This window comes from Melanotaenia boesemani, chromosome 22 (genome assembly GCF_017639745.1).
Source record: "Melanotaenia boesemani isolate fMelBoe1 chromosome 22, fMelBoe1.pri, whole genome shotgun sequence".
NCBI classification, from domain to species: Eukaryota; Metazoa; Chordata; class Actinopteri; order Atheriniformes; family Melanotaeniidae; genus Melanotaenia; species Melanotaenia boesemani.
This window is the reverse complement of record NC_055703.1, coordinates 16,517,689-16,532,434: the sequence shown is the minus strand read 5'-3', so window position 1 is coordinate 16,532,434 and position 14,746 is coordinate 16,517,689. Positions and strand designations below refer to the sequence as shown.

At 40.7% G+C, this 14,746-nt stretch overlaps 1 protein-coding gene across 1 annotated transcript in view; it reads left to right on the top strand.

Moving 5' to 3' along the window:
- The window catches only part of LOC121634250 (nesprin-1-like), a 42,372-nt gene that overhangs the window by 21,258 nt on the left and 6,368 nt on the right, over window positions 1-14,746 (top strand). The window contains exons 18-31 of the mRNA XM_041976785.1: window positions 722-1,051; window positions 3,654-3,980; window positions 4,320-4,472; window positions 4,624-4,791; window positions 5,224-5,400; window positions 6,949-7,074; window positions 7,204-7,380; window positions 7,532-7,797; window positions 8,037-8,193; window positions 8,301-8,699; window positions 8,851-10,455; window positions 11,080-11,363; window positions 11,522-11,666; window positions 11,820-12,038. Of these exons, the coding sequence (XP_041832719.1) occupies window positions 722-1,051; window positions 3,654-3,980; window positions 4,320-4,472; window positions 4,624-4,791; window positions 5,224-5,400; window positions 6,949-7,074; window positions 7,204-7,380; window positions 7,532-7,797; window positions 8,037-8,193; window positions 8,301-8,699; window positions 8,851-10,455; window positions 11,080-11,363; window positions 11,522-11,666; window positions 11,820-12,038 (4,533 nt within the window). The remainder of the gene's footprint in view (window positions 1-721; window positions 1,052-3,653; window positions 3,981-4,319; window positions 4,473-4,623; window positions 4,792-5,223; window positions 5,401-6,948; window positions 7,075-7,203; window positions 7,381-7,531; window positions 7,798-8,036; window positions 8,194-8,300; window positions 8,700-8,850; window positions 10,456-11,079; window positions 11,364-11,521; window positions 11,667-11,819; window positions 12,039-14,746) is intronic.

The window sequence follows — 14,746 nt, the reverse complement described above, 5'->3', positions numbered from 1 at the left end:
CATCTATGTGCTACCCACACCCTTTCTTCTCTGCTTAAACTGAATAGCATGCATATTCTTACAGTCCCACACATACCATCCCCTTCACACTGCAGATCTCTGTAATTATACTGCAGGAAGTGGGGGCCATATGGGCTTGAGGTGGGAAGCTGTTACCTCTGTCTAGTTAGGAAAGGTGTGCACTCAGCACTATCAGCTAATTGGAGCTTCTCACCACAGGATTTGCAAGTTGAGTGAATAATATGTCAAACCTGCAAGGAGCTAGCTCTGTTCTTGTGGTGTTGTTGACTCAAATTTTCAGTCAAGTGGATAATGCATCAAAAACATAAAAAAAACACACACAACTTTGTAGTGAAGATATTGACAGTGGGCAGATGAAAGATGAGTGGGGAAGCTGATATTTTCTGTTTTGATGGCTGATCCAAGAGTTTTATATCCTCAGTGGACAACCTTTGACTGCTGGGGCACATCTAATACCTTTAAAAAAAAATAAATAAATAAAAAAAAAGATACATGCCATGCTTTCTGAATTTTTCCCTGACCAAACCTTAAAAAAAATCTTAAAAAAAAAAGACAAGACATTGTAAATGAGATTTGAATGCTTACTTTTATGTATTTAATGATCTGACATTATCTCTGTGTCAGTTATAGGAAATGTAATGAAACTGTAACAACTATTTGTGGAACTTTTTCTCTAAACTTGTGTCTAATGTCTTTTCAGGACACTGTTAAGCAGCTGCAAGAGGAGCTAAAGAGCATTGACGAAGCAGAAAACCTTTGCACATCCTTCACTGAGTGGCTAACCTCAACTCAGAAAAGCTTCACAACATTAACTGACCATTCTGAATCTCTGGATCGGGTCGCCATGGAGAGGAAGATGAAGAAACTAGAGGTATTGATCCATCAGTTTGCATCTGTGCTTTATTTCTTGATGTGGTTAGATGGCAAAGTATTTAAATGTAATGTTAGGTTGAACTTAGAGTATAGGGGCCAATATTCAAGTCAGCAAAATATTTTCATCATACTGCCTTGTGCCATACAGGTTTCTATGGTAACAGCAATGTTTGGCTTTTTTAATGTAACACATATTAATAAGAACATTGCTCCCAGCTTCAAGAAAAGCATTGCAATGGCTCAATTGTAGCAGTTTTTTTTCTTTTTGTCTAAGCCCTGATCAAATACATATGCAGCAATAAACTATTGTTTGCTTGACATAGTTCAAACTGAGCAAGTAGGAGACTGGATGAGTATGAGTGTATCGATCTGCCCTCCATGAAGACAAAGCTGGTGCTGCTTTAGAGGAAGTGTGATATCAGGGAGGGACCTCCCACTGTGTGTAAGAGGATGAAGAAGCACTGGTGTCAGGAGGCCCGCTGGCACAGACACTGTAATTGATGCAGTGCCCTTACCGCTTCACATCACACACACACACACACACACACACACACACACACACATTGTTACTCCTCTGACACTCGTTTTATACCACAAAACCTATCCAAAGTACTACCTAACATGCTGTAGCAAACTTCTAAATCTGTAAGCCCTCCATCAATTCACACATTTATTCCACTCCACTTCTTTTATGTATCACTGTGTCTCAGCTCTCTTTGTTTTCCTTACACACATCTAAGAAAGCATTCACACACTCTCTTAGAGGTTTACAATGAATCATCTGGTGTGATTCTGTCTGGGATCAATGCTCTGTCTCTATGCAGGGACTAAAGACATGCTGCTACCACACATGTCCTTCCAAAACTGAAGATGATGCTAAAGAGTGCTCCATCACTTACTCACCTCCTGTTGTGAGAGAAACTCGGCTGCTCAAGCAATTATGCATTGACACACAGACTGGTAGTCAATAGCTGTGTTATGGCCTATGGGCTGGTTTTGGACTTTAATTGACACTGTAAAAATGTGACTTATACAGGAGCAGTGGGTCTGAAAGAAATTACTATTTCTAAAATTGCTAAGACTAAAATTTACTGAGGTTGAACAGGGTTGTTTTTGTGTGTGTGTGTGTTCTTGTATCTAAAAATAATACATTCTAACTTTATATTGCAATAATGTAAACAATGCAAAATAGAAAAAAGTCAGTTGTCATTATGAACGTACCCTTTCCTTCGCCTAATATATTTTCTTTATTTCCCTTGCATTTCATTAACCTTTCATGGTGTTTTTAGCAGACGTTTCTGATGCACAGAGTCATTTTAACTTCATAATAGGTTTTCAGTTTTTATGTTATTTATTTTATATACTTATGTTTATGATTATCTTATTATATTTATCTTTTATATTTATGTTATATTAGTTATAAATTATTTTGGTTTTTGTATTATATTCCATTTTCATGTAATATATATGGCATTTAGCTCCTTGTCATCTCAACAACATATCCAGCTGTACAATTTACAAATTTCTGTTTATTTAGTAAATTCAAAGAGAAAATAGTAATTTAGTTGCAGTAGGTAATGGACCTGGTGGTCAGTGCCCCTGTAGCTGCATTACAGTTATAAAGATACCGGGAATTCATGCAGAATATAAAAACCAGAACCCACAAAGCTCATCCTTTACAGAAGAAACTTGACATGGATAAATGGGTTGGCCCAACAGCTGAAGCAAAAGGGGTAAACTGTTCTTTGACCCCTTACATAATATTCACAATAGTGCTTTACCTTTTTAAATGTATCAGCCTTTCACTTATCTGTATGTACTAAATTATCATTTGTACTAGAAAAATTAGATCCTGAATTAATGTTTTTGTCGTAATGCACCAGTTTCATCAAAACCTTGCAAGCTTTATTCAACATCTAGAGAACAAATGGTGCTACTAGGAAGAAAACTCAAAGTGGGGTGTGAGACAAGGGGACATTTTGACATGAAAGGAGAGATAATTAGTCACAGGGAACAAAATCTTTTGTGCTATAAATGGCAATTATTGCAAATGTCCTTAAACATCGAACTGTATAAAATTTATATACTGTGTGTCACTCGTTAAAGTCACAGGGCAGGGACATTGGAGATGATGAGCAGGACTTGAGCTTCACATCAAGCAGGAAACGTGGACGTGTGCAGACATATGCAGGTCTTATTATATTACCCAGAGCAGTGGCTGGAGATCTGGGCTTGTTGGAGTGTGTGGTTAGTCTTCCTGCTCAAGCAATAATAGGCGGATGATGAAAGCTAGATGGCATCCCATTGAGTGGAGGTCAAAGTATGTGTGTGTGGTGTTGTGGTTGCCCTGGAAACCCCTGCAGCTACTGTTGCCTGTTAAGGTTCTTTATAATTGGGTCCTCCTTTCATATTACTCACCGTGGTTTTTCCTCACCATGACCTCCCAATCTTCTCCACGTTTCACTGTGCAGGTGTCAGCCTACCTGACAGGTTCAAAGCTTTTCAAAAGCACCAGGATGGTCTAGGTAACTGTAGAAGTACTAGAGATGAAGGACAAAGAAATTGATGTTACTATGTTGAATGTTAACCTCTATTGCAACTATAATGTTAATGCATTCCTTTATCCTGGAGGACTTGGGTTATGATTCTGCATATAACTCACTAATATGATGTGCCTCGGTCATTTAGTATAAAGTAATGGTGACAACGCTGTGCCAGCACCCATGCCAAGTTGTATTCCTGCTCTCTCTTTCACCCAGTCTCTGCAGTCTGAGCTCCAGCATGGTCACAGTTTCCTGAAGTCTCTGAGGGAGCGTGCAGAGCAAGCAGCAGGCTTCCTGAATGAGGCTGCAGCCGAAAGCTTAGGAGCAGAGGTAGAGTCACGTCTCTCCCAGCTGGAGGAGCTTGCTGGGGGACTTAGACAAGAGCGCAGCTTCCTGGAGCGTGCATTACTGCTTGCGAAGGAGTTCCAGGACCGGTACAAGGCCCAGGCTCAATGGCTTGTAGAAACCAGGGCTTTGCTCAGCACTCCAGTGGAGCCCAAGGCTGAACTCTACCAGCGCAGAGCACAGTTGGCTAAGTACAAGGTACAGCAGAATATAAAAAAACAAGATTCAGAACTCTGCATTGTTGGCATGGTCAGTAATTTTGCACTGTGGTGGATTTAAAGGGCAGAGAAATGTAACTGAATATTATTATCTTTATAGACCACATGAGTGACCTTGCATGTCTTACCCCATTAACTCTAAAAGTGAATAAACCTAATTATATGCTGACCATTTCTAGAATATACCATTGATTTGCGTGTTGATCATTGTTGTAGAAAATTATTGATATTGTTGAGCCAATTTGCTAAACATTAACCACATATATTATAGGGATTGCCATAGAGGACTTCCAATTGACCAGTCTATCTGTGTCCCCAGGCTCTTTTACAGATGGTTCAGTCCCATGATGGATCTATCAGGTCAGTGATGGAGAAGGGAGATGCTCTGCTGGCTTCTGTCCACTACCCGTCCATTAGAGACAAAATGCACAAACTGCAAAAGGACTACACTGGACTCTGTAATGCTGCAATGGTGAGAACAAGCTCATCAAAAACAACAAAAATTTCTTTCAGTCAAGAAGATTTTTTCAACAGCACGCCGTTTAAGAGAAGTTGGTAAAACCGACTTGTTGTAACAACAGCAGTCAGTATTGTTTGACCATGTGTTCATCAATGCCATCTAGGCTCATGTGGAGAATCTGGAAGGCTTGGTGAAGGAACAGGAAGCGTACCACAATGAACTCCAGGAAGTGGAACGCTGGCTGTTGCAGATGTCCAGCAGGATGGTGACTCCTGATCCAAGTGTGAGTGGCAGCCTGGAGGCAGCAACTCAACAGCTGGCCAGGCACAAGGTGGGCAGTCACATTACTTCACTTTTGCTGTTGTTTGCCACATTTGTGGCACATGATGTAGCTAGACTAATGAGCCCTAATTAGAAGACAGGTTCCTTGTTTTTCTGCTCTCTGTAGTTTCAAGTATTCAGCTTACTTAAGCTGGATTGTATTTGCTGACGTATGTGTCTCTGCAATTTTATGTTTCTTTTAGTCTGTTCTGTTCTAATTTTTAACAGAGTTTTTATTTAGGAAACTAAACTGGCGTAGTGCAAATGTACAGAGCCACCCTCCAGTTTTTTTTCTCTTTCGGTCATGTTCACCCACTCAGGCTTGTCCAGCTTTTAGAACTTCTGTCTGTGTGTAGCCAATCTGTTCAAACTTCCTATGTCATTGACCAGAGGACAAACTCATCCCTAACAAGATCTTGCTTTGTGACTTTATTCTCCACAGGCGATCATGGAGGAAATTGCAGGCTTTGAGGACCGCTTGGCAGGCCTGAAAGTGCGAGGAGACCACCTGGTACAAGGCTGTAGTGAGCGTGTCCAGAGCAGGCTGAGACAGCAGGTCCAGGCTCACCAGCAAGGCACCAGAGACAGCTACTCCGCCATCTGTAGCACAGCGCAGAGAGTGAGTGAGAAGAAAATGGGAAGAGGCAGGGTGCGAACACAGAGGAAGAAGAAAGGCAGGAGTTATTGGAATCTGAGAAAGAAATGGTTTTTACTCAAGTAAAATGCAGTGCATATACAGTGTGTTTGTGCACAGGATGCACAAACAACATGTATGCCCAGACACAGGGATGATAATATTCCATCAGCCAAGGCATCCACTTAATCCTAACCCATTCTGACACTTAAACCCATTTTTTAAAGTCAGCCCCTCAGTGTCAATATAGAGGGCACAACCAATTAAGTCTGCCAAAGTGAAGCCTAACAGCAGCCACACACAGACAGATCTCACCAGCCAAAATCACTAGCTCAATCTCCCTGTATTAATCTCCACATATCCCCTGTCAACCCCATTTTTTCATGCCTGAGCCAAAAATGATCACACACCACCATTCAGTAGATCTGGCTAGGCCTATAATCCAGACCCACTCTGTCATTTTGGCAACCTCTACTTTGTCATCATAGCTCACCTCCCGAGAGACCACCTCCACCAATGTGTGCACATCCAATCTGGCATTGTGTGATCCAGCCACTTTTACCACTACACTACTGGCCTCTCTACAACTGCAGCTCCAGTGTTATAGTGGCTGCCAACTGTGTCCCAGCGCAACACAGCCCTAATATCCTGCCTGCCACTTGCCACCATGCCAGCCTTGTCGCCTTTGCCAAATACACTGGGCAGTTTGCCAACACTTTCCCCCTTTACTCCTCCCTTTCATCCTCTCAAATTAACACTGTCAATCAGACCTTACTGTTTTGCTGTCCCCTGGAGGGCATGGACGCCTCCACATTCAACACCTGTTAAATATAACACAGCTTTTTTTTTTTTTTTTGCGTGGGGACAATTGTCATGTAATGTGTCTTTGTATTTGCCGATGCTTTGCCAACTTCAAAGCAATGCATTGTGGTCTTATGTCATCTACCAAAAATATCTTTTATTGTTATTTTCAATCAGTGTGTTCTTCTGCAAGTCTGTCTTCTGCTCATTTGGGCTGAAAATGTTTTAGCATCTTTTCTTTTAGTATTTACTTCAGTTCATTTAAAAATGTATACATGTCAAGAAATCTGACATTAGACATTTATGTAATTACAGGTCTATCAGAGTCTGGATCATGAGTTACAGAGACATGTAAGTCTGCAGGACACCCTGCAACAGTGCCAGACCTGGCTGAATTCTGTTTCCGAAGAACCTGAGCGCCAAACACATCCTTCCCTTAGCCTTGAGGAAGCTTTACATCAGGTCAGTAGCACTTTAATTCTCCACAACTAAAAATGTAGTATTTTTCATGGTGATATTCATTATAGTTAATAAAATGTGTTCCGTTATTTCTCTGCCAGAAATTAAATAAAATGAACAGATCTTTGAATGTATTAATGCATAATTTTCAGTTTGCATGTTGTTTGGGTGTGGGCCAAATTGTTTATTATAAAAAGCAGTTTTGCAGGCTGTCATGATAAATGAATTGCCAATAAAATGAATAGAAGTTATCTAATTAATGTGATCAAACAGGTAAAGCAGGAGCGAGCCCTCCAGGAACAGGCCAGCACTTACCTCCAGCTTGTCTGTTCAGCATGTGACCTGTCAGAGTTGAGGGTCAGGGAGACTGCAGCAGCTATCCAGCAAGTCAAACTACAGGTCAGTTGAAAAGGCAGATGATTTTAGTGTTAATATTTGCAACTCTAAAATACTAAAATACTCTAAAAACTAAATATTTTATGTATACAAATCAACTATGCTCTGATTCCTTCATATTTTTGTGTCTAGATTGAGGAGCGCATGATTCTATGTGAAGAGGTATCTGACAGCTGGAGGGATATTGAGGAGCAGAAGGCAGATCTGGAAACCCAGTTTAGAGAGACAGAACAACAGCTTCAGAACCTGATCAGAAGACCTGCAGAGCTGGAACCCAAGATTGCACAGAACCTGCTGGACAAGGCACAGGTCTTGAAAAGTTATTTTTGTTTACAAAAATTTGCTTTTCAGCTGTAACCAGATTATGATGATTGAAAAAAAGAGAGAGAAAAGAGTCCAAATGCCATTGTCTAGGCAAAGTTTTAGACCCATGCTTAATCATCTGTTATCTCTCCTGCAGGAGTTCCTTCAGCAGATTAGGGAGAGACAATCTGAGGCAAGTCATTTGACTGAAGCCATCAGCAGGTTGACGAATGGACAGGTCTGTCCTGCCCTGGATGAGATAAGGAGGCAGAAAAGAGCCTGGATGGACCTGGGCCAGCGGGCTGAAGAGCTGGAAGCCCAGCGAGGGGAAGACATGCAGCGAAGTGGAGAATACCAGGAGAGTGTGGTCGCTGTGGAAGAACTTTTCCATCAAGTATCCAGGGAATGGGACTACCTAGCCAGGTATCAAGCTTTGATTGAAGCTTTTATAATTAAGATTGTATTGAACTTACAGTATTGTGCAAGTATTTCAAGAGGACATATTAATTAAATGCTGGCTGTATGTATCAAATGAACAAGTTAATTATATGCATAAAATTAGCTGTTATAATAGTTCTGTTTGTCAAAGTGAAGACTGGGGATCTGCATTAGTGGGACTTTATAGACTAAATGTTTCTTAAATTGTGCTTGCATGGATATAGGGCTGACACAGAGAGTACAAGTGAGCACCTAGAGGCTTTGAGGAAGCTTGCCAGCGATCTGGAAGAGCAGCGAGAAACTCTGGAAGACCTTAGGGACCAGAGACAAGCTATCCTGCCTCGACTTAGCCTGCTCGACAAGGAGCTGGTCAAACAACAGGTAAGACAAGTACAGCTCCTGCTAAAAAATGTAGCTAAGACCCACAGAAATATGAAGTATTTCAAAGGTATTTATATTAGAGAGACCACTGTTTTGCATTTCATTAGGTGGGTCACCTGGAGCAGCGCTGGGCCCAGCTAGAGTCCCTCATTCTGCAGAAGATTCAGGATTCGGCTCAGACACTGGAGGATCTTGCTCGGGTGGGAACCCAGCTGAGAGATGCCAGAGAGTGGGTAGAGGAACAGCGACCTGCACTCACCTCTGCACTAAAAACCAGCCCACCACCTGATCTGGCCCAAAGTTTCCTCTTTGACCACCTGAGCATATGTGTAGAACTGGAGGCCCGCCAACAGCTGCTTGGTCAGGCAGTAAGCGAAGCTCAGGCTGTGGCCTCCAGGCTAGGGCTGAGTGAGAAGAGATGTTTACAGGAGCTTGTCGAACAAGCCCAGATGGAGGTGGAAGCACTTGGGGCCCGTGTTGCCCAAAGGAGGAAGTACCTCAGTAAGGTAAACAGCTGGAAATCTGAATTTCATGCAAGTGGAATTTTAATTATACCCAAAAGGATTAAACTTTATCTGGTCCAAATCCACACTGTTACTGATATAACTTATGTTCTTTTTAGCAAATAATTTGTAATGTTTAATTCTTCCTCTCAAGGCATTTACAGAGCGAGCACAGTTCCTCCAAGGCCTGGGGAGAGCTTTGTCATGGGTGCAGCAGCAGGAGAGGAAGGCTTTGATAGATGACCACATTGCACTCCTTCCAGAGGATCTGGCCAAACAGGTTGTTGCATGTCGGGGTGTCCAAAGCAGCTTACGAGCTTACCAGAGGGAACTGGCATCCCTCTGGGTACAAGGCCGAGAACTGGAGAAAGATGCCACCGACAAGGAGAGAGCAGAAACGCTGGCTAAACTTGAGGAGCTACAGGCCACCTTCGAGACTGCCCTTCAAAGGACCACCCAGCGTCTCACAGGCTTAGAGAAAGCCTTAACCTCCAGGAAATACTTCCAGGTTGACCTGGACAAGACCTGCCACTGGTTAAGACGAGCAGATGCCATAACATTTCCTGAAATTGATTTCAACAGTGTTGATGAGAGCTCATATCTGCAAACACAACTGTTCAACTTTCAGAGTGTCTTAGAACAAGCTTCAGAGTATGAAAACCTCCTTCTTATTGTCCAAAGAATAGGCCAGGAGATCCTCCCTACTCTGAATGAGATTGACCATTGCTACCTAGATGAGCGCCTCAATGCCCTGCCTCAGCAGTACAACGCCATCCTAGCTCTAGCCAAAGAGAAAAAAGACAGAGTCCAACAGATAATCTTGGAGAGAAAAGAGTTTAGCACTTTCTTTGATATTACTCATAATGCACTGGAGGAGCTTCAGGAGCAGTTTGACAATCTGGAGAAGCAGACTATCAATATTAGAGAGGATGAAGTTGTTAGTTTAATCAATGAGTACAGATGTTGTGATAAATGTTTAGTCCATATCAGCCCTGCCGTTGGAGAACTTCATGGAAAAAGTGAGGGATTTCTCAGCCGGGGTCAGCAATACAGAGCTGAGGAGACTCAGCAGCTGGTCACTCTCCACAAAACACTGAAGAGGAGAATTGATCTGAAGATTAAACAACTAAACGACTGCTTGAAGATAGTAATAGAACATAACAGGGTGTTATCAGGATTAGATGCACAGTTTATGTCTGTAAAAGAAGAGCTGCTCAGACTAAAATCAATCAAAGAAGTAAGTGCTTTAGATAGAATCACAAGTCTGTATTCACTGCTGGAAAGTCTGGGTGGACTTTTCTCTCAGGTTGAAATATGTGATCAGCAGACTAAAAAACTGGATCTGAAGTTTGATGCTGCTGCTGTTCAGGAAACTGCACAGCACCTTGATTTGTTGCAATCTCTACAGTGTGATGTTAAGCATTTTGTGGAAGAAAGTGAAACGGCAGTCATAAAGGATGAGGATTTTGCAAGAAAGGCTGAGAGAATGTCAGACTGGTTGAAAATCATTAAGGACAAGCTGAAGGAGCCTTTGACCTTTTCAGAAGTGAAAACTGAGAGGATCTACGAGGAAGTGCAGAAACTGAAAGTTATGGAGGAAGAAGTGAAAAGTGTAAAAAAACTGGTTGATGTAATAGGTGTCAGAGAAAAGCAAAAGCATGAAAGTAGCAAGGAACCTGTTCCAGCCCACAAAGAAGAAAAACTACAAGAGCTGGAAAAGCTGGGAGCTGAAGTTCAACACGAAATTAGTGCCAAACAGGTACGTGCATGTGTCATTCTGCATGCTTGTCTATGTGCTGTTTCCTGTTAATGCTGTAATGTATTAATTTTATTGCAGCTCAGTACCTAAGTTAAGCTCCAGTTCTCAAATTAACAGGAAGTTGATCCATCATTTATGATTCAAACCGTTTTCCATCTCCTTTCCTCTCATATCATCAATATTTATAGGCTTTGGGAATTTGAAACATTTCAAATAAATCTCAATAGATGCTGGAAAATTTAAATTGAATAATTTTTAGTAAGCGAGTTATGACTGATTTGACATTTTATGGGTATTTAAAGTGTTTAAATACTATTTCTCAGAAAGCTTTTCTAATCTGTTTTAATCAGCGCTGACACAACTTTTACTTCACAAAAAAGAAAACACCATGAAATCTATTTTATGACTTTCATAAGCTTATATTTATTTTTAGAAAATCAACATTGTACAGAAGTTTGGGTTGTTTTTGCTCTGTAAACGTATCCTACTTCTACATTCTTGGTAAGAAATTCTTTGGATACATAGAAAAAAATCTGAAGTTAATTAAAAACCACCTTCTGCTTTTTCTAGCTGGCTGTGGATCAAGCTCTTTCTCTGGTACAGAGGTACCTCTTATCTCTTCAGTCCATGCAAAAATGGCTGGACTCTGCTGCTGCTTTGCTCCATCGGGCCACCTCAGGGGTGGAGCTTGACAACTACACAGACTGTATGCAAGACCTGGAAGAAACTTTAGTCCAGGAGGATAACTTTGCAGCTGCTTTAGAGGAACTGAAGACTTTGGATCCCCTGTTGGTTGATTTTGTGGAGGCAGGTGTGATGAGTGGGCTCAGAGAAAAAGCTCAGGCAATGCAGCTGAAGAAGACGAAGGTCAAACAGCAAGTCGATGCTTACAGAGAAGTGCTGCAGAGGTATGTGTCAATAATAATCAAGAATAATGCTTGTGCCTTTACAGCATGTATATATGAGCTGTACTTAATGTTTAGTCAGTGCTTCCACATCCATATTCTGTATGTTTTTTTATATTATGCCCCTTTTAGCAGTGGTTTGTAATATGCATTTTTCTCAGGTGTGGCGCTCTATGGAGCTCCTTTCAACATGAGAGAGAGACGCTGGTTGAACAGCTGAATGACTCAGAGAGCAAGATGGCCGTGTTTACCACAGCTAAAGCCGTCAGCATCCACGAAGCAGAGGAGAAGTGTAAAAGACACAAGGTAGGCTATTGAAGATTTAGTCAAGAAGGGATCTCAGGCATTTCTAGGTATTATGTACCTAATGGAAAGACTCTAGGTTCTTGTGATCTAAATGTTTCAAGAAAAACATATTAATTAAAGAGTTTGTGTTTGTTGTTTATCTTTTTGCTGCAGTCTCTGGTGGCTCACATTGACATGCTAGAGTTGCCTCTAAATGCTTTGAAAGAAAACTCAACAGACTTGGAGCAAATCACCTCTGAATCTGGCAAAGCTGTCACCAGTCACGTTGTGTCGTCACTATGGCAACGGTGGACAAGGCTTCGCAGTGTGGCTCAAGCCCAGGAGAGGGCACTGGAGGACACTGCGAGAGAGTGGAGGAACTTTATTGAGAAGGTAAGAGAACAAGTGAACTTCCCATGGGACAAACCGGGCCTTTCTGAAAACCCAATGCTACTCATTTCCTCTCTATTAGGAAGTTCCCTCCAGAGTTATTTTCACCGCTAATCAGAGTTCCCTTTGTCTGCTCGTTGAGAATAAATACAGCACACAAAATCCATTTGTGAAACAAATTGTGTCTTAGATCTACAGAGGTAGTGACACCGAACCCACATCTAAAAAATGTTTTTTGTATTAAAAGAAAAGGGCATTACACCACCTCGATGAGGCAGCATAAAGTGTTCACACTGTGTTCAATTATAATTCAACACTAATTTGTTACAGATGGACCCTCCACATGAATGCACAAAGTGGGCAGTGAGTAGGAGGACGGGGTGGCAAGTAGTTCTGGAAAGGCCCATAAAGTTGTACTATAGTAGAATTTGATTTCCCAATAATTTGTCCTCTAAATAGCGGAATCTTTCTGTGTTTGTGTATGTTCCTCGTTTCTCATAAGAACAGTTCATCACATCTACTTCATTCTTGCCATGTGTATGGAACATCAACACATCCACACATTGCTTTTAATCCAAGAAAATGCAGTGCTAAAACTGTGTATTTATGTCATTTTGATCAGATAAAGCGGTCATCATGAGTGTTGTAAGTGCTCACTCTACTATAAGCAGGCCTTTGTCACAGGGGGTGTTGACATTAAATGAAAAAAAACAACAACTGTATTTCAGCTTATAATGAAAACAAAGTCAGTAATACTCAGCCTGTAAGTTTACATAAGTCGTTCTCGTGATGAAATTTTGTTTATGTGCAAGTTCTGTGTTTTTGGTACAGTTGTCGTCCTGCATTTATGACAGGCGAACAGTCAGTATATGATTTATTACTTGTTATTTCTGGCCAGAACATGTCAGAAAGCTGACTCTGTAGATCAGAAATAGCAAGACAAACTTCATTTAGACTTTTTAGGAAGTCACAAGGTAAACATACTGCACTAAACAAGGAAGTACATCGATGGAAGTTATTTGTTGGACATGAACGGGTGACAATCATACATCTACTTGGTATTATCATTTCTTTGGATTTGAATAAAACCAAATTTATGGTTTTTGGAAATAAAACTCATTTAACTACTCAGGTAGGTTTAGGGATTGAAAAGATTGACTTAGGAAGAGTATATGAAAGCACCTTTTTGGGGGTGATAATAGATCACAAATTTAGTTAGAAACTATAGGTGAACCCAGTAAGATCCAAAAATTCCAGAAGAATCGGCGTATTGAACAAAGTCAGACACTTTCTGAACTTCAGATCTGTGAATACTCTGTACCACAAGCGAATTCAACCTTACTTAACTTACTGTGTTGAGATCTGGGGTAATCCATACAAAACCATGCTACACAGTGCAGAAAAGATCAATACGAATAGTGAATAAAGTTGGCTTTTATGATCACACCAATTTATTATTTATTAACTCAAAAGCACTAAAATTCATGGACTTGGTGGATCAGAAGACGGCTTTATTTATGTATACAGCCAGCAAAAACTTACTTCCTCCCAGCATACAATCCACGATCAGAGAAAGAGAGAGGAGGTATGCCCTCCGGGGCCAGCTCAACTGGAAACAGTCCATCTGTAATACAGTTATAAACAATGATTATTACTTATGTAATTATTTTTACGTATGTATGTGCAGGTATACGCAAATATGTGTGTGTATGTATGTGTAGTGTACATATCTATGTGTATGTATATGAAATGTGCATATGCGAATATAAGTATGCATGTATGTGGGTATATGCTCTTTTTTATGTTTTCTATTATTCATTTATTATATTTCAAACATGGATAACGTCCCTAAAATGTCAAACAAAACATCATGTAGAAATGTAAGAAAGGAGGGGGCATATATTTAAGCTGAGGCTTCTGCCCCAATCCTTTGGTTGGGATCCAAGTTTACATGCTAGGTGGTGACCAATGAGTTTTTCATTCATTCATTTCATATATTCTATGACTGAAATGTTAGTGTTTCCTTAGATATAAATTAAATGCAAACATAAATTACAATAAACAGATGGAGAAAATTCAACAATATAATAATTACTTGTTATTACTCAGGACAATCCACATCTGCAGAACACAGTAGGATATAATTTCCTCTGAGGAAGAGCCTCTTTTTTACAGTCTGTAGTATACATGTGGTCTGTGACCTCATTGGATAAGACCTTCTCTTCCTAATCCTGTGTAATCCTGCTTATATTGTACTATTTTCAAAACTTTTGTCACAATTGATAAAAGGCACTTACTCAACAGGTAAAAGTGACTATTTGATGCCATTTTTTAGATTTGCATTTAACTTTTTACAAACGAGGTTGTATGTAACCAGAAAAACCACATGTAAGACACAAGTTTACCAAAAACCGTTATTACATCTGCAGATTTGGGTCAAACACAGCAGCAACTGAACACCAGTTGGTGTGCTGTGATGTAACTCCAGGCTTCAGGCCAGTTGCCTCTTCCTGCCAAAACACTGTGTCATCAACCGTTTCCTCTGTTTTTGACCTCATTTGTGCTTAGAGGCTGTCAACACCCAAGAATACCCACAAAGCACTGTTTCTAAAAGGGAAATGAAGTCAGACTGTGGGAAATGTCACTTCCTCATATGTGGCACATTCTTGTCCACTTTTTTTCTGTAGCTCCTTTGTTTAACTGTGCATGAT